The 20,073-nt window shown below is 42.4% G+C and overlaps 1 protein-coding gene across 5 annotated transcripts in view; it reads left to right on the top strand.

Annotated features, from left to right (window-relative positions):
- The window catches only part of dnmbp (dynamin binding protein), a 50,328-nt gene extending 30,575 nt beyond the window's left edge, over positions 1–19,753 (top strand). The window contains exons 1-14 of one of the 5 annotated variants that reach the window (XM_080873330.1): positions 575–2,493; positions 12,242–12,453; positions 12,683–12,782; positions 13,096–13,243; positions 14,603–14,620; positions 15,685–15,884; positions 16,063–16,193; positions 16,296–16,400; positions 16,582–16,710; positions 16,801–17,136; positions 17,355–17,546; positions 17,643–17,841; positions 17,928–18,595; positions 18,770–19,753. In XM_080873330.1, coding sequence (XP_080729456.1) covers positions 765–2,493; positions 12,242–12,453; positions 12,683–12,782; positions 13,096–13,243; positions 14,603–14,620; positions 15,685–15,884; positions 16,063–16,193; positions 16,296–16,400; positions 16,582–16,710; positions 16,801–17,136; positions 17,355–17,546; positions 17,643–17,841; positions 17,928–18,595; positions 18,770–18,955 — 4,353 coding nt within the window. In that variant the 5' untranslated portion in view covers positions 575–764 and the 3' untranslated portion in view covers positions 18,956–19,753. Of the gene's footprint in view, positions 1–574; positions 2,494–12,241; positions 12,454–12,682; positions 12,783–13,095; positions 13,244–14,602; positions 14,621–15,684; positions 15,885–16,062; positions 16,194–16,295; positions 16,401–16,581; positions 16,711–16,800; positions 17,137–17,354; positions 17,547–17,642; positions 17,842–17,927; positions 18,596–18,769 lie in introns of those variants that run through there. The other 4 variants (XM_080873327.1, XM_080873326.1, XM_080873329.1 and 1 more) reach the window with 4 other exon arrangements.
- Positions 19,754–20,073: the final 320 nt, after the last annotated feature.

Genomic DNA, 20,073 nt, shown 5'->3' with positions numbered 1-20,073 from the left:
AGTCAAACTGTAAGGATGAAGTTAGTTCAAGGTTAACTCATTCACTGCCATTGACGTCTATAGCCGTCAATGGCAGTGAATGAGTCAATGGGTTTAACTCATTCACTGCCAATGGCTGGCAGTGAATGAGTTAAAGATAACACCAGAAAGTTACAATAGCAATACTAAAGCTGGTTGTACACGCAGCCGAAAGTGAGTTAGGTCAGTGATGTGGTGGGAATTGCACTGAAGCCCACCGGAAAGAACAAAAACAAAGAAAACAGGATACAAGAAAAGACAGGATTGTTCATGCGATGGGTGGGGTGGGGGGGTGGGGGGGTGGGGGCATGCAAAGGCAGACTGTGAAGTTTGTCCTCATCTACCTTCAAAGAAAATCTCCAGACAGGCTGTTTTCCTGCAAACACAGCTACTAACCAGTTTAAACAATGGGAGGAGCTGTTGGGCTAAGCTTCCACTCATGTGACTCTACTGAATCATTAACCCAAGGAGGCCACTCCTTCCCTTCCATGATTCGCTGAGGTGGCTACGGGGAGGACTGTTTCAGTTGCGCTGAGGGTTGGGGAGGTGCTTTGGCCAGGCAGTCCTGCGGAGGCAGTGGAGAGGAGGCAGAAAGAACAAGTGGAGAGTTACAGACAATATGTCAGGCAGGTGGAGTCTCCCACAGCGCTTTGTTATGGAATGCAGGACTTTGGAAATAGATTTTAAGCCACGTTGAGCAAGAAACTGTATCAGCTCCAGGCAGGCTGATTTAAACAGCAGGAGGCATGAAGAGCCCCGCAGTTTATGGCAACCCAGTCATGTTTGGTCCAGTGGATTGGAATCATCCAGGTGGTGCTCCAATGAGGAGAGGAAAAAGCGTGGAGGAGCTGGGGGACGCTGACTTGGCAAAAGAGAGGGAAAGGATTGCCCATCTGCAACATTTACAACAACTGCAGCTACAGCAGCAACAGGTTGGATATCCAGGGTATGGAGTCGTTCCTCCTGGCACTCCTCAGGGACCAGTCTTATTAGCGCATCCCGGTGACCCACTTCCAGCTCCACCTATGCCAGTACATGGTGGCCCAATGGTGCCAGCTGGCCCAATGGTGCCCGTTGGCCCAATGGTACCCGTTGGCCCGATACAGCCTCCTATGCATGTACCACCTCCGTGGCAAGTGCAGTACCAAGCCCAAGTTACACAGGGCAACGTCATCCACCAACAGAGCTGGGAGTATGAAGACCGTCATAGGGCAGCTTTCATGGATACAAGGCCTCAAGGCCAGGACGTTTACTTTCACCCTCGTTCAGAAGATGGTCACCTAAACTTGAGGATATCAGAATGGAAAGGCAAACATTGTTTTTATCAGGGTCCTGAAGATTACAGCCACCAGGGCTACAACAGAGTGCCACAAGAACAAGGAACTCATGATTTCAGAACTCAAGAAGGTTATAGTACACTGGACAAGGACAGAAGGAGAGATGGCAGGGTAAGAGAAAGTGACTCTGAACGTTATGACCATCGTAGTCACAGTGACATGGAGGAGTATGAGTACAATGACAAATACAGGCACAGGGATTATTATGAAAGGAAATACAATGAGCGTTACGAAGACAAGGAAAAGAAATACTATGAAAGCCGGAAACACCGTAGACATGATCTCAGAGAGCATGAAAGTTACAACAGTGAGCTTGAAGACTACCATGATCATAAAAACACTTATTCACACAGAGACAATTACAGGGACCGTGAATACTACAGTGACCCTGACAGGGATTATTATGACTCGAAAGACAGGCATCGCTCCAGAGACGAGGACTCTCACCATCGTCGAGATGAGGACCGCTACTATGATGAGCGAAAACAGAAGGACTATCACTACGATCGGCGTGCCGACCATCACTATGACCGCAGAGAAGATAACAGGGACGCTCACCGAAGAGCTGACGAACGGTACACCAGTAGAGGAAGACACCAGTATGACTCTGAAGTTGATGGACGCTGGAATTATAAAGAGAGGGACCGGTATTACAGATACAAGGACGCAGGAGATGACTGGAGAGATGATCAGTACGACCACAGACAGAACTACAAAACAAGGGAACACCTTGACCTGAGGGCTGCGGGCCACTATGACCACTACGACCGTGAGGATGATGGCCGATACTCTAAGGAAGAGTATCGAGACAAGTATCGAGACCGATACCGAGATTTGCGTTCACTGTCTATAGATTCACAATATGAGGAATACCCTACAAAAGATCGCAAGACTGAGGAGTGGGTTGAGCAGCAGAACCAAACATTGGCCCTCGGTGAAATACAACCATTTGAGGATCCTGTTGTGCACAGTGATGAGCAGGAGAAGGGATATGAGTCAAGCGGGGGGAGCGCAAGTTCAAAAATGGGCCGGAAGCCTGTTTATGTGGGCTCACTGGATCGTAACAGCATCTACAGGAAGACTGCTCCAAGCTCACTGCAACAGTCCCAGTATGCCACCACCAGGAAAAAAAAGCAAGGTAAACAAAAAGATACTGTCACATGAAAGAAGGTGCTTCCCATATTTGCACAAGTCAGGTCACTTGATCAGTTGTAATTCTGGTGAACATCACTCTATAGGCCATGAAGGCCTCAGTCACAGTTATTGTGGGTAAAACAGGCTTAAGAGGTTGACAGTCCTCACTTGTCATTTGTGACCTCTAGAGGTGCTTTTCTAATCAATGTTGGGGGGCCTCAGAGTGCTGACTAGTCACACTCACCTCCTACCTCATTTAAGAGTGAGTGCTGAAAGTGGTGTGTGTGTCTCAGTATCACCTATCTCAGATGAAAGTGAGCTGTCATGTTTTTGTAGTCATAAGAAACTGCAGAACGGGTTTTGTAGGTTCTTTACTTGGCTCTTGTTGGCTCTCCTCATTTGTGTTTCCTGTTTGTGTTCATGCTCTCCACTCACTGATGGTGTGCACACGTAACTCGTCTGCTCAGTTCTTGCATGACTGAAAGGTCAAGATTTTGTCGACTTAATTGTTTTAATGAGCCTGGCTTACAGTTAATTCCCCACTTAAAAAGGTTGTTGCCTAAAGTGGCTCTGATTCTGACAGAATTTGTTCTGTTTTGTACAAAAATCTTTTCTAAATTTATACATATACAGTTTTGGGCAGAAGTTCACCTACACTTATCGTTCTTTTAATATTATTTTTGAACTGTTCTTTTTCCAAGGTGGTAATGGTGGTAATGACTAAAAGACAAGAAATTAAATTACATTTAAAGCCAGGAAGTCAACCAATTTAAATGAACTTCCATTTCTGCTAAGTTAACTTAACCAAAAATTAGTCGAGGTATGTGTGTATATATATGAGCCATATATATGAGCCTGTATGTATATCTTTGAAAAACAGTTAATTAAATTAACAGTAATTAATATTGAAAAGCCTAAATTTACCATGACATTCTCATGACTCTATGTAAACTTCCTACCATAATTTTACATTTGAGCCAAATGCAACAAAAAACAAAATCACTCAAAAATTGTTTTTGAGTGAACAATAGAGCAGCTTTTATAACTGGATAGTATTTGTAAATGGTCACGATACCTGAGTTTTAGTAAAAGAAGGAAAACAATATCAATCATTAAAAACAATATTGGCATTTCAAGAACCTCATTTTGGGGTTATAAAGAAGGGTTAACCCCCTTAAAATTAATTCTCTTACATGTATAAAATTCAGTACCTGAATGAATGAAAGATGAATCTTTGCATTAAAAGTATTGACTCTAAAAACTCATAGTATACATTAGTTAATGGGAATGGTCACGTACATTTTTAATGACTAAAAGACAAGAATTCAACACACAAATTTCTTTGGCTACTTTGTTACTAAGTTATTAATATTAAGTTCCAAAAACTACATAAAACTTGGATGTGTGGGATTCTTTTGTGGGGGTTTTTCATGGTAAATGTAAGTGAGGGAGAGCACTACTTTGACTCACTTTGTTTTGTCTGAGATGAAGCAGGTGGCGCCCCATGACCCCTCCCCCAGTCACCTAGAAACACTCACACTCAGACACACAGAGTCCACATCAGCCCCCACCACACATTTCGGCAGTCCAAGTATTAATCCCTAGCGTCAGCATGGTGAGTGGATGGCGGGGGTCTGTCTGGTGCCAGGCAGTGGCCGGCACTGCCCTGACTCCTTCTCTGCAGGACTAGACTGATACTCTGAGTTCATGCGTGCATGTGTGTGCGTGCATGTGTGCTAGAAAGACCCTGGAGGCTTATTAAAGAAATAATTGCATTTTTGAAAACACACACGCGCACCACTTGCCTCAGCAGTGTCATCCGTTAATCTTGTTACACTGTTTCAGCCCTGTCAGGGGTTTGTCCTGAGTAAAGCATTTGATTGAAGGGCTAAAAACATTAGTCCATCTCCTTTACTGGGCTTACGCTGTGACATTGAGGTGTTGGTTAAGGCTTTTTGAGATGAACCTTACACATAGACAAGAGCTTCTATTCTTTGTAGTCCAGCATTATTAAACAGCTTCCTAAAAAAACAAAAAAAACAACCCTATTGAGTTGAACTATAAAACTTACAAAATGAAAAATTAGCTTGTTTTTTTTTTGTCCGTGATTGCTTCTGTTACAGGCTTCCTTACTTTAAATAGGAGGGTAAAACAACTGGCAAAATTATTCTTGAAGGAAGACATATCTTAACAGTTGAGCCAATTTAATGCACAAACGAGCCTAATGAAGCAATTAAATTGTAGTGGTGGCTTTATGATCCCATTTTTGAACTTCTAACAAATATAATCTGCTGTATACGCAGTTTTTTATTGCCTGTGTGTGAGTAATGTGTCGTCATCCATCTATGATCTGGCAACATATGCTGTGTTGTCCACTGTAATCCTTGAACAGTCTCTGCTATTGGTGGGCAGTGGGGAGGGAGCTCGGGTAGGGGAGCAAGGAGTTAAGACAGGAAATCTCACATCGTCTGACAGCTATGCTGTAAAGACGTCTTATCTCAATGCTGGCAAGCAAAAAAAAAAAGTCAGTCGGCAAAAAATTAAGTCAGCTTACTCAAGTGTGCATGAGTCACCAGTAACCACGCTCGTATGGTGTGTCCATTTTTATACTTGGTCCATCCTGGCGTCTTAAAGATTTTGTTTTTGAATTATGTCATCGGGCTTTCTTAAACCATTTGATAATCATGCTAGTTTCATCTAGATTTTGTGATAGTTTAGCTTTTCCATCTCATCTGAAGCCATTTTTCATTTACATAGCTTTTTATCCACTACTATGAAAATGCTAAGCGATGTATTATTTAAGGTGTTTTATTTCGAATTTTAAATGTACCAACTTTTCCAAAGAGTTTGAAAGATTGATGGTGCCACAGCAACTACAGCATTCAGATCTCTACGTGCTTTATTTTGGTGTTAGATGACACTGCTGGTACCTGCATGAATCAAGACGGATGTTATCTGTTTATTTGACGTCACACTGTGGGAAAAGATGCAGCATATTCGTTTTTGACCTGGTGGACTTCCCACTTTTAGGACTAGTTGTCCTCCTGACAAGTACAAGTTTATTCATCAGGCTTATATAGTTGTCAGTCTTCACGTAGATGCAAATTCCAGATATTTAATTCATTCACCAAAGACATTACTTAAATATTTTATGTTGCAACATTGGCTGTATTTTCAAGACTTCGTCTGTGGCATTATGTCTTAATGTTTTTGGTTGAATGTGTGCATATGTGTTGGAGTTGTGGAGGGCACTTCTTGTAATTTTGAACAAACAGCCATTTGGACTCAAGGATGGTAGTCCGAGGTCAAGTTTATTGTGATGCAACATAATGAAAAATGTCATTCATATGAGTACAATCTCTCTTTTTGGACTCAAGAATGAAGCTTTTTGAATCTGGCCATCTTCATGATATATATCATGAGTTTTGTCAGACTTGGACATTAATCTGGATGTTAACCTGTTAACCGCACAGCAAGAAGGTCCTGAGTTCAATTCCATCATCAGGCCGGGGTCTTTCTGTGTGGAGTGTGCATGTTTTATGATAGCTGGGATAGGCTCCCGGGACCCTGAAAAGGAGAAGCGGATGGATGGAGCTCAAAACTATTATGACTACCTGAAGCGTACAAGCTTAGCTGCTCTTTAGGAAGCATGAAGATTACTATCTGCAGCGTTTAGACATTCATTGCAAGTGTACAACATATTTTTCTTTAGCTGTGGGAAAACCGACGATGCCCCAAGCAAGGTCTTTGTTATTACATGTCTAAAAATTAGCAAAGGGATAAACCCACAGGTTTCGTCATCCCAAACTCTGAAAACCGTTCTCACACTCTGATCACACTGCATTTATTTTCCCATGAAGAGCACTAGTTCTTGGGCCATAGCTCTCAAAGTATACATGAGTGTGAAAATATAGCATAATGGGGTTTTTTTTAAATGCATTTGCATGCATGAGCAGGTGACTGTGAAGCCCAAAAAGACTCATTGTCTTCTTCCTTTCAGTAAGGCTGAAGACTGTACTGCATTTGTGGTTGAATAGATCCCCACTTAATGCTTTTACTTCCTGCACATTTGCAAAACTCAAGTTCTCTTGAAGTAATTGCATATTGTTCCTTACAAAAATCAGGGGAGCTGAGAAACTTAAAAGAAACGAGGGATCAGACTCTTGGCCCTATTTGGTATACATTGTACCAGCTTTTTTTTTATTTCAGTATGTTAATTAAACTGTAGCCTCATGTTGTTTAATTACCCCATGAGCTAGAGAAATGCTGTAGCTGTTCGTACACTTGGTCCTTTTTGTTAACAAGTTGGGTTATATCACTCGGCGTCCAAGAACGAGCAATAAGGACAGAATTAAATCCCGTATCAGCACACGGCCTGCTTTTCTTATATGAGATTTGAAGCCAGCCGTGGTAGACAGGTTGCTGTGAGAGTTTTCCAGGAGCAGGAATGTGACCCTTCTGACATTTGAACCTAAAAAAGATAAACAGGATGGTATGTCACTGAGTAAACTCCTTTTTTTCCTCTCCATTTTTAACTGACCTTCTACCTGGGACAACAGCTGGTCATACGCAACGTGTGAAAATCTAGCATATTGGCTTTTCTTGTGCATTTGCATGCATGAGCAGGTCGTTGTTTTGAATAGTTGCACAACTCGGACTAATAAAGAAAACCCTAATCTTTTTCAGTAAGCTGTGTGCTGACTCAATGAAGGTCTGAGAAAAATTGAAGAAGTTGACACAAACCGGTGTCACCTCTTTTTTTTTTTTTTTTTATTGCATCCAGTAATCACAAGTCAAGGCTTGTGAAGTTTAAAAGCTGTTGCAAGTGTTGGCATTTTATAGTGAGCTTGTGCTCAAGCAGCTGCATGTCCCATCACACACTCGCAGACTTGCCCGTGTGAGCATTCGAGTAAAAAAGCACTGCCGCCTTTTTAAAACTTTGTTTGATATGAGGAAGGGGGGGAGCCCCTGCTATTCTTGTTGCTATGGCAACCGTGCACTGCGTGGTGAACTTTGAAGCACAGCACACAGCACTGATTGTGTCTGACCTTAGAGCGGCCTGTGCAGGGCAAACTTTCGACTTTGCACAGCTATTGGTGCAGCAGAGAGCGAGACGAGTGTTCTTGGCTGTGTTTGTGAAACAAAGTCACACATCATAAACGCACAGAAGTTCTTAAAAGGAAAGAATTTCGTTGACTTTTATATAATCTATAAAATCCTCAAAGGGTAAAAACCAACCAAACATATACTTAAATGCAAGTTTAATAGAAAGATGATTTAGAGAGTAGATGCTTAATCTCAGCTTCCTAATTTTGATAAAATTCAGGCTGGCACAGGAGGACCCCAGAAAGATGTCAGCACATTGGGAAACGTGAACTAGATTAATCTCGGGAGTGGACTACACTTCCAGAAACTGGACTTCTCCCAATCTCTTTCACAACTGGTGCTGTAGCCACATGTGAGCTCATGTGGTGCAGTAAATCAAAAGTGTTTTTCCATCAAGAAAGCTGTGTGAAGAATCCAAGAAGTGGCATGGATTTTTTATTATTTATACAGCACATTTTATTACATTAAGGACACCTCATGTGCCTTACATGAGGTGAAATACATTTAGAATCACATATTTAGCGGAGATGCTTCTGTCTGCACTGTATTTGGGATCAAGAGGAAGTAATATATGAGAAGGAATTTGATTTTCCTCTATCAAAACAGCGTATTTGACATAAATTATTATTATTATTATTATTTTATTTTTATTTTTTTTACCTGTATTTATATAGCGCTTTACTAGTCCCTAAGGACCCCAAAGCGCTTTACATATCCAGTCATCCACCCATTCATACACACATTCCCACATATAGACTTAAATAGCATCAGTACATTCAATAGAGAAATCAGCTTTTGCATTCGGCGTATAAGGTTGAGCATGACACAGTGACAGATGATTTTAGCCAAGATAGATCTGTGCTCACACAGCAGCTCATAGCAAACCTTTCCAAATCTGCACAACATAATGATCCCAAGCAGATTATATATTAATAGAGCCAAAATAAAAGTATACTTACAGCCATTCTGCGGCAAACAGTTAGTTTTCTAGGATAACACTGATGCACACTGTATGCAGCATGGATTTAGGTCAGAATTTAGTTAATGCAGGACACCTGAACAACAAGCAGGCACAGTCCAGCTCCGGGTTTTACCGTCCTCCCTGGTGTGTGCATGCTTGTGTGTAACGATGGTGGGCTCCCATCCTTTCTCATGGTAATTGGAGCTCTGGAATGGACCTGCACGTCCTCCACAAGCCTCGGGAGCTGGACTTCAGATTGACAATGGTCTATCTTAGAATGGGTAGCATTGTTTGAAGCGCTATGCGTGAAGGGGCGTGTGCTTGTTTTTGGAGCGGTTTTGGAGGAAGTTGCACACAGCAGGTGGGTGAAGCCTCAACATCTTGTCTTCTCTCCCCTTTTTTTCCCCTTGGTAAAAACACCTTGCTTTGGAGAGACATAGGGAATATGTAAAGCTTTGATAAAGGGCTGTGAAATTAAATCTATTTCTTTTATGCATTTAATATTTAGCCTACTTGGGAATTTTCTCCAGTCAAATCTGTTTTTTGTGCATCCATAACCCAGGAATTCTGACAGAGTTGCTGTTTGTTTGTTCTGTCTGATATCTGAACTCATGGTGGCCCGTTCTAATGTATCAGCTGTGACTGTATCGCTCACATAACAAGTATGTGTGAGTCACCCCGGATGACAGAAGGTTGACAGCGAAGTTTAGCAAGAGCTGTGTCTGTCTTACATCACTTGATAGTGCTGCTGATTGACGTATACTCCCTGCTGAGGATTTGTGCTTTTATCTATAAGCTCAATACTGAATGTGATTCATAAGGCGGAGGTTTGTCACTGAATTTCCATGAAAGTTTACTCAGTAAATCCCAGAACCATCCCAGCATGAAACTGAAGGAAAACTTTTTATTCTCAACCCTTCTCTCCACCTGTTCCAATTTCACCTGTTGAAGCCTGTTGATCACAAATAGTGACACCATGCCTTTGTGAGCCCTGACTGTGGAAATAGACATTTAGTATCAGGATGTCATGGATTATTTATCATTTGTTGTCCTCAAAAGAAGCCCTGACCGGTTCTTGTCATGTTTTTACAGTCGTCTTTCTGTATATAGGACTTCTTTTTTATTAAAGGTGCAGAAATATGGCAGTTTTTGCTCCAAAATCAGCAGATTCTGAAGTATTTCTATAGGACATTTAGTAAAAAAGATTTATTTTTAATTATGTCCCATATTAGTTATCCTGGATAGGGCTTTAATAGGAAGTCTTTGTTTGTTTTTAATGTAACTGGGTCAGTGTTTGAATGTAATTCACAGAAACCCCCCTCCCAGTCTCCTAAACTTTAGCAGGCACTGTGTATTTTAAATGTTTACTGGTTAGCAATCAATGGTGTTTAAAATGAACAAAATTAGACCTTTTTATATTAAAAAGAACTAGTTTACAGAACTCATCTGGCTTCAGATCATTGAGAAAGCTCATTACTTATAACATTTACTGTTTGTGCTGAGGGATCGGCCTGATTATTGGCAGTAGTCACAGGTGTCTCATTCCATACAGAGATATGGAATTATTGTTGTAAGGGTGTTTCCTGTTGGCTGAGTTTACTGCTAAGTGACTTGTTCTCGACCTGTTTCTGGGCTCGTATTCGCAGCCATTAAAGCAGGCCTACAATAAACCCTCTTTGCATTATTTTACACAACAAAGAAAAATAAAATTCCACACAAGTGGGTCAAAATCCGGTCTGGCGGCCTCGCGAGTCAGAAGCGTACGGAAAAACATGTGAAGTGGAGCATGCGCCATCGCCGCGTTTGTGTGAGCGGGATCAAATGTGGGAATGAGCCGATTGCTTCCAATTAAAGCGGGAGCCTTTTGTTTTTCCTCTCCCGACTGTGTCACCGTGTGACTTTCAAAAACTAATTGGTGAACTACTTTCTCGTGGGTGGGGAGACACATGGGTGTGAGTGGTGAGAAAAGCTCCTTTGAGTTGAGCTTTAGCCCCGTCACGTGAGGAGAGTGAGGAGGAGGGCGAGGAATGCGCACACAAACACACACTGCAGTTACAAAGTGTGGATTCATCCAGTTTTTGTTGGGCTTTTTTGTTTGTTTTTTTAAAAGGTTTTCTAGAGTCTTTAAATTCGTCTTCAACACTCCTTTAACATGAAGCTAGTTTAGATATTCTAGTCCCGTTAGGGATGTGACGCAAGGCTGTGACTTTGTTGTGGTCTGAATGTGTGTTTGTGTGGCGTACTGCTGCACTGGGGAACATGAGGGTAAGCAGAGTTAACTTCATTAGCCTCCGACAGCATCTGTCAGTGGAGGCAGGGTGACGTCACCCCGTCGGTCGGTCCAACACGCCACACGCTGGATCTACTCAGTGTTTCCTCTTCTTGAGCCAATACCTAGAGGGGAGAGTAAAACTAAAGTCCCAGCAGGGTCAACGGATAGTACAGAAGAGAGAGAAACAGTGAGATTTTGGTAAATGGTAAATGGCCTGTATTTATATAGCACTTTACTAGTCCCTAAGGACCCCAAAGCGCTTTACACAACCAGTCATCCACCCATTCACACACGCATTCACACACTGGTGATGGCAGCTACATTGTAGCCACAGCCACCCTGGGGCGCACTGACAGAGGCGAGGCTGCCGGACACTGGCGCCACCGGGCCCTCTGACCACCACCAGTAGGCAACGGGTGAAGTGTCTTGCCCAAGGACACAACGACCGAGACTGTCCAAGCCGGGGCTTGAACCGGCAACCTTCCGATTACAAGGCGAACTCCCAACTCTTGAGCCACGATCGCCACGATTTTATGAGTTATGGTTCAATTAAAACCAAAAAGATGGAACAAATAAATCTTTATGTGCATTTGCACTAATGTAAACATCTAATATGTAATATATGCCTTAATTTGATGCTGTTTAATCGTTTTATTTGCCACACTGCAAATAGGAATATTTGCATCCCTTACTGTTCTAATATCAGATGATACATTAATGGCTAAATTGTTTAAATGCATAATGAATAATTTCGGTGGTCATACACTAACACTTTTTTTTCTCTAAGTGGACCTTGGACTTGCAGCGTCGTTTATTTTTTGCTTTGTGGTATTGAAGGATTTGCATGTGTGTTCCACCTGCAGTGGGTTCAGCGTACATGTGTGACACAGATGGATCCCGTTCTCATCACCCACCAGTTCTGTTATCTTTTCATCCTCTCTTCCCCTCTCTAACTGTCTCATCTTTAAAGTCCATAGAGCCTGTGTGTCTGTAGTTGCTGTTGCAAGCTATTGTCCTGCACACAAAAGGCCCGAGTCCACTCCAGTTTTATGTCCATTCATAAAAAGCAGTGGCGCGTAAACAAGGCTTTCCCTCCAGTTCAGGGCTCCCGAAGAGATCAGGCCTCCGTGAGCGATAGCGGAGACATTGATCAAAAGCTAGGCAACGAAGAGCAGCGGGCAGACCGGGTGGCTGGGCAAGAGCGTGTTTGGTTACAAATGAGAGGAGACGTGGGATGGGAAACTTCTTCTCTTGACTCTGCTTACTGTCACCTTGGCGAGAGCAGCAAGTGATAAACTAGAGAGGAAATTCACCTCTTAACAAAAAACTGCAAGAACTAGATTTTAAACAGTTATTCTGACAAAAATGTAAAACACTGATGTAAAATGTTCGAACGCTTTCCTGTTTTTGCAGAGATGACGCTTTTGCCGTCTGAACCTAAAACTCTGGAGTCCGCCCCCGTCTCCGCGACGCCCAGTGCCAGCACGGGGTCTGAGGATCCAGAGACCAGGATGCTAGAAAAGAGGTCAAAGGTCATCGAGGAGCTGCTGCAGACAGAGATGGACTACATCAAAGATCTTCAAATGTGTGTCGAGGAGATCATTGAGCCTCTGCAGCAGAAGCAGGTAAAAGGATGATAAACATTGTGTTTCCAGCCACGTTAGGACAAAAAGGGAGTTTAGCAAATACAAGATAAAGCAGCTGTGTGTGGGACAGTTGGTGCAGAAGCATTGGAAAATTTGACAAATGGATAAATACATACAGGAATAATGGCATATAGCTGATATGTGGCGCCATATTCAATTAAAAAAACAATAATTTTTGCTTATTTTAACACGTTCTGTCTTCCCAAAGGTGAAGAATGTGGATTACGAGGGGCTCTTTGGCAACATCAGCTCAGTGATTGACCTGTCACAGCGGCTGTTGAATTCACTGCACGAGACTGACTCCATAGGTAAACAGCCTGATATTTAAGAAAAGCAATACTTCTTTTCCATGTTATGCTTTGTACTTTTCTGCTTTAGTTCATCCAAATCTGTCACCTAGTTGAATTTTACTGACCGAATGAGCCTCTGAATACACTTAAAAATCAATCTGCCATCAAGGAGGTCATCTGTGAATGTGCGCGTGCGATTTTTAAGAAGAATTATGTTTTTTACAGGAAATCTTTGTGTATTTAATTTTTTTTCTTTTAATGAATGGACCTCTTCCTGCACACTTTGCTTTTTATAATGAACACATTGCATTTCTGTACCATTCCCTCTCAGGTAAGGTATTCCTGGACTTCAAGGTAGAATTGGAGGAGGTTTACAAGCTCTACTGCCAAAATCACGATGATGCCATCTCTTTGCTGGAGACCTACGAGAAAGATGACAGCATCCAACACCACGTGTTGGAGTGTCTAAAGAGACTGAGGTGAGTCTCTCTCACACACACACACACACACACACACACACACACAAAGCACCCTTTAAAGGTTTGCTCTTTAAGTTGAGATTTCAGCCATGTTTGCATGGGAGTGACTGAAAACATGCATGCTGTGTGAGCATGAAAACACAAAGGCAAGAGTGGGTTCAGTGGAACATTAACAGAGTGTTTGCCGAGCGAGTTCAAAAGGTGGAAAAATGATTAAAACATTTTCATAATGTCACTGGGTCATCGTACTTGGATTTAAATGAGTTTTATAGCTGAAAAGCTGAAGAAGAATACTAAATATACTATGTAATGAATTTTTGTATAGTGTACGTTGAGATTTTCCTGTTACTTCATAGCTTGTGGAAGCGATTTCTGAACTTTGAACTGCAGCGTGTAGGCGAGTTATGGAAGTGAAGTTCATTTTCTGGTACATCTGCAAACTAAACAGCTGTTTAATCAGTGAAGACGAGAGAGACGTCTCGTTTTTAGTCACTGCTGAAGGGAGTGTGCTCTGTATGTCTGTAGACTTGAGTTATGTGAAGCAGTTCAGAAATGTGTCCTACCTGGTCTCACCTGTCCAGTTTCAGCATAAGTGACTCAGATACTTGAGTTTACACTGGCGCGTTTCTGTTATGTGTGGTTATCGCTCTAAAGTTAAAGATAAACACGGGTTGTGTTAGGCCGGAAGATGTTAAAGGGGGGGAAAGGAGGCTGTGTTTAGAAAACAAAAGGAAAGAGGACATTGTACAGCTCAACTATGCTCGCTGCTAATTCCTTGTTGACAACAGGTTGCTAGTGTCCGTTTTTGGTAGCCTCCTCATGGTGTTAGCACTCTTTTTAAATATGTTGCAACATACAAGGCTTTGAAAAGGTCACGTGTGCTGGCCCGTTCCAGAAACTGCCAGTGGTTGTTGATTGCGCTGAAGTTTTACTGCCAGCCTGGGCATCCGTCCAGGTTTCAAAGAGAATCCACCAAACAAAACCATAACAACGGCGGGTGGAGCTGGCTTCAAAGTCTCATTCGTTTCGATTCGCCCTTTAGTTTTTAGTCAGATCGTAAGACAAAGTCAAAGAGAGCTTTATTGTCGTCTCAACCCCGTGGAAGTGAACAGAGACGAAACTATGGACGGTCCAGGGCCCATAGTGGGATTAAAAAGACATTATGCTTAAATGCCAGGATTTACAAATATAAGCTACAATATACCAAATATATGTATAATATGTATAGACCAGTATCCAAAATACAAAACTGAACTCTATGGTTTAAGATTTTAACATTCCTGAAAGTTCAGGCTCAAGCTCACGGTGTAAACCTTGTTCCTGTCATTTCTCTATTTCTTCCCATTTATCCTTCAACAGGGCCATTTATCTCGAGTGGTAAGTCTCCATAACGAGTATTGTCATGATTTCCAGCATGAGAATCATTTTGACAGCATGACTGTCGCTAACTAACCTATTAAAAGTGATCCGTGTTTGTGCATGTGTGTGTTTTACAACGTGCGATGGCTAAAAAATGAGTGTGGAGGACTTTAAAACCATCTCTCCTTTTTAATTATTTCCATTTTCCTTTTCTGGATTTAGCTGGAAAATGGAAAATATTGCGTTGTTTGTGTTTTGCATGCGCATGTGTTTTGTTTACTGTTGCTATGCAGACAAATGTTTATTTCAGTGTCTTTTTTAATCCTCTTCTTTCCTGGTGGTTGGATGAAAGAGTTCGATTAAAAAATGAACTAATTGTGGAAGCTTGGCTCCACTACTGAAGACTTTGGGTTATTATCTCAAAATTTCAACTCCTATGCAAATTTCTGAGAAAATAACAAAATAACTTAAAAAAGTGAATTATTAGGTTGAAATTTTGAGATAACTTGAAATTTTAGGCTCTACCTGGTTAAAAAAAAGTATTTTCAGTGGTGGAAATAAACTTCTATGCTCATCTAATGCCATCTCCTGGACTAAAATTGCAGCATAATCTTATATTTTTTGACAAAACACTTGAAGTATATTTATGGCCTGCTGGTCTGGACAGAATCAGGCTGTAATCAGTGTCATAAACTTGTGAAATTTGGTGAACCTCACCTATAAATTAAAGCTGATATTCAGAAAAATGTAGTTCCAGCTGAAAACAACCAAATTAAATGGTTATATTGTTTTCGCTGTCTTATTTCATTCATTCATTTTTACTTGTGTCAAACATTAGTCCTGTAGATTGCATTAAAGCTAAGTAATTTTTTTCCTCTGCCTCCCCTGCTATGATACCTGCCATCATCAGAGTCTATGTATATGTGGTGATGGTTCCACGTCATTGGATAGTGCTATCCACATGATCGCCATCATGCTGAGACATGTACATGGGAGGAAGCTGTGGCTTATGTGCTGAAGTGTAACATGTTCTCATTTTCCTCTTACCCAAATGCTGCTTGTTGTCTCTGCCCTCCTTTCAGGGGTAAAACGAATTACATCAACCTGGGCTCATTCTTGATTAAGCCGGTGCAGCGAGTGATGCGTTACCCGCTGCTGCTGACGGAGTTGCTCGGGGCCACCCCGGAGAGTCACCATGACCGGGCCCAGCTCACTAAGGCCGTGCAGGCCGTCAAGGACATCAATGTAAACATCAACGAGTACAAGCGCCGAAAAGATCTCGGTAAAGCATCCGGGTGTTAATTAAAATCCACATTTTGCCCTCGCGTATTTCCAGCAAGCTCAAAATGTAGTGACAGGTGTCAGTTTGTTTTGTCTGTGCTTGAGTTGTGCTTGTCGGGTTCTTAAATATGCGGTCAGGGCTGGTTTGACGGCTCAAGTTTTCCCTCTGCTGTCCACAGTGGTGAAGTACAGGAAAGGGGACGAAGACACGTTCATCGACAAGATCTCCAAGCTGAGCATGCACTCGATTATCAAGAAGTCGAACCGCGTCAGCAGCCACCTGAAGCAACTCACAGGAATTTCACCGCAGGTATATTTCCCGCCATCGGTGGAAGTGTTTGGAGAGAATGTTGCAGATGAAAGCGCGCTTGTCTGAAAAATGCTTGATCTGATGTTCTGTGTTTTTCCCCAGATTAAAGATGAAGCGTTTGATGAAGCTGAAAAAAGGTTCAGGCTGCAAGAGAGACTGATCAAGTCTTTCATCAGAGATATTTCCCTGTACCTGCAGCATATCAGGGTAGGAGTTCATTATCTTAATAGTAACTGAAGCTTTTATTTATTTTGGCAGTCTTTAAAATGATTGGTAGTGCATAGTGTTTGACATATTACCTAAGACATTTTGATAGTAAAATTCAACTCCTGCATATCTTTTCTTTTCATATACTGTATAATAACTGTGAAAATGCACCTGTCATCAGGAATCAGCATCTGTGAAGGTCCTGGCAGCCATCAGTTTCTGTGACATCTACACGGAGCGCAGTGTGCTGGATCCCGACCGATTTCAGAGAGCTCACCGCTACATCAGCGACAAAAAGTTTACAGAATTTGTAAGTGCTCTTCTTCTCCTTACCGTTACTTACACTGTGAAAGCACAACCTCTGATGATCCCTTATCTGCCCGCATCATCTGTCGAGCAGAAGGAGCGCACAGAGGCCTTAGTCATCAACCCGCTCACCCAGCTCCTCCTCATGTTTGCCGGGCCCCACAAACTCATCCAGAAGCGCTTCGATAAGCTGCTGGACTACGACAACTGCAAGGAGCGCGCCGATCGCTTTAAAGACAGACGCACCCAGGAAGAGCTGCAGGTGACACGCAATACTTACGAAGCGCTCAACGCCCAACTTCTGGACGAGCTACCGAAGTTCCACGGCGTGGCAGAAGAGCTTTTTACAGGCTGCGTGAGGGCTTTCGCTCAAGCCCAGAAGGACTTCATGAAGACGACGCTGGGAGAGCTGAAGCCACTCCTACAGGTTGTGAGTGTTTGTTTATGACAGTGTGGGAGGAGCATAAATCTGACTTTTTCTTAATAAAAATACGTTTGGGTATCTTTAATGTAAAAATACTGTTTAAAAGATTTAGATGTAGGTGGCTGTGGCTCAGGACTATGATCAGGCCGTCTAAATGCAGTGTGAGTGTGTAATTATATATTTTTTTTTTAACTCTGATTTTTTTTCTTTACCTTTATGTCCAGTTTTCTAACAAAGTTGGCACGGGGAGCAACCTGATTTCACAGTTTCAAGAAGAGCACAGTCAAGTCCTCCAGCTTCTTCAGAGCTTTAGCTTCTGCCCAGAGAACCTGCCTCCGGCCTCCGCCGCCACAAAAAAGCCCTTTGAGAAGAAAACTCTGGAGAAGCAGACTTCTAAAAAGCAAGTCCAGGGACCTGTGAGTAGAATTGTGATGACATTTCATTTCTTATTCAAACAAAACAACAAAGGAGTTTTGCCAATGATCTAAACGAATGTCTTTGGCATCCTTTAGCCCAGCCACGTCCCGCAGACAGACGAGCACCGTGCAGAACTTCTGGTGCGCTTTGGCCCTGAGAAACTTTACCAGGCAGATAGGAATTTTAATGCTGCGCAGGATCTGGATGTCTCTATACAAGAGGGAGACCTTGTGGGTGTAATCAAACAGCAGGACCCCATGGGAAGCCAGAACCGCTGGCTAATTGATAATGGAGGTAGTGTTTATTTTTTGTCTACTTTAATTGATATACTCTTCAGCCAAATGTTGCAGCAATATAATCTTGATATTCTTGTTTTCCAGTCGGCACGGGTTTCGTATACAGCTCCTTCCTCAAACCCTACAATCCTCGAAGGAGCCATTCAGACGTCTCCATCGAGAGCCAGTCGTCCAATGAGTCGGGCTACGGTGGCTCCTCCCCTGTTTTCTCCCGCCAGAACAGCAACAGCACGCTGACCTTTAACCAGGAAACAGCCACTGTCAGCTTTACGCAATCCCAGAGCCATTCATCCCCACAGCCGTCGCGGGACTCTGCCTCATCTCGTAGGAGTCACCAGAAAGACGTACCGCACCCCGACTCTGCCAGTCAGAGCAACTCCATGAACTCTTCACCCCGAAACCCCTCAAACCGCAAGGAGTTTTCAGATCAAACGCACCGAAATACCTCCAGTCACAGAGACGTAGAGCCTTCTTACCGGCACTCGGGCAGTCACAGAGACTCGTACGACACGAGTTACGGAAGTTCAAGCGGACACAAGGAGATGTCGGACCTCTCTGAGACAGACTCTTATTCTTCGCAACGTGACAATCACTCGCAGCAGTATGGACACACAGACAAAAGCTACAGTTCATATCAGTGGAGAAACGGAGACAGCAGCAATCAGAAGAAACCTGTTTATTCCAGAGAGGAGTACATCGAGCCAGAGCCAGAGCCAGAACCAGAACAGGAGAGTGAAGTGGACGGACATCAGGTAAGATTTTATTTGCTCAAATATCTCTATAAATGGATTTATGATGCCAAAAGAGTCAACTTCATTCAGGCGTTACTGGATGTGTAAATAAGCAAATATTCCAGTTGTATTGGAAAGATCTGCTCCCCCTAGTGACCAAAAACACTAAAGACATCTCTGACGTGTTCATTTCAGATCTACTATGCCCTCTACTCCTTCACCGCCCGTTGTGCCAATGAACTGAGCATCTCAGCCAATGAGCAACTGCGAATTCTCGACTTCAAGGACATGAACGGCAACAGCGAATGGTGGCTGGGGGAGGCGGGCGGTCGGCGAGGATATGTGCCTTCCAACTATATACGCAAATCTGAATATACATGAACAAATGTTGCGGGGGAGAAATGAGACTGAACTTTAAGAGGCATTAAGAAGGTTTAACTCTGTGAGCAAAGACAGAACAAAGAGACAAGAAAGTGAAGTGTTGTCTGAGCAGTGCTGCAAACCGCCCCTGAAAGTCTATGTTTATAGACTTTTTCTTTTTTTATTATTATTATTATTTTTACTTGCTGAGAAACTGCACGCTCCCCAAGCCCCACTTAGTTTCCTGTGGGGGGAAAAAACCTGTGAATTGGAACAAACTTGCCATATTTCTTTTTTGGGGTTTCAGTTAAGAGAACAGTCTTTAGGATCAGCTCATTGGGAGATTGCAATGAAACTGTGAATGTTTTTGGTTCAGACTGACTCTTAAAGCATTGAGTGGTATGTGGACAGACTGACCTGACACTGTGTTAACTCCTTTTTTTCTTTTTTTTCCTGCATGTGGTTTGTTCCACCACTGTAGTGGTAACTATGAGATGAATTTATAACATTCAGTTGAATAATCAGTGTTTGAGGCAAAGTTTGAAGTGTCTGCAGAGCCATCGGCAGGATTTTGGGGTGTTGGACTGAAATCAACATTCGTCATATAGTTTACAAGCACTCCTTTTAACTTTTGGGTGAATTGACTCCCTGTAAACTGGTTCTTTAAGAGAACAGGGAGAGGGAGACTTGCAGTCTGATTGGACCCTTCTCTAAATGCTTCCCATGTATTTTATAGGATATATGATGCTGTATATTGAGATGGTATTGTACCCACTGTAAAGTGATCACTGAATAAAAAACAAACTAGCTGAAAAAACTGTTGACAGTGTTTGTTGGTTTTTTTTTCTGCTCAGCTTAGGCATAGTGGGGTTAGTAAACAGTGGAGTTACAGTGTTGTAATCTGTGCTACGTTCCCACAGGCACACGAACACAACACACACAAAAACAGCACAGTTCAAAAATGTTTTTTTTATCCTTATAAAGCTATGGATGAGTCAAAATGAGTAAAATTCAGATCATCTCAAACTTTTTGACTAAACTAAATGAACTAATAATAAGAATAACTTTGATTTACCTCTTGGGATCAGTAATGTGTCTGACTTGGCTCATCTGCTAAATTAGTAAAGTTTAAGTTTAAT

The sequence above is a fragment of the Rhamphochromis sp. 'chilingali' genome (genome assembly GCF_963969265.1).
Source record: "Rhamphochromis sp. 'chilingali' genome assembly, chromosome: 22".
Lineage (NCBI taxonomy): Eukaryota > Metazoa > Chordata > Actinopteri > Cichliformes > Cichlidae > Rhamphochromis > Rhamphochromis sp. 'chilingali'.
Note: the sequence above shows the minus strand (reverse complement) of the source record. Positions and strands in the feature narration are given on the sequence as shown.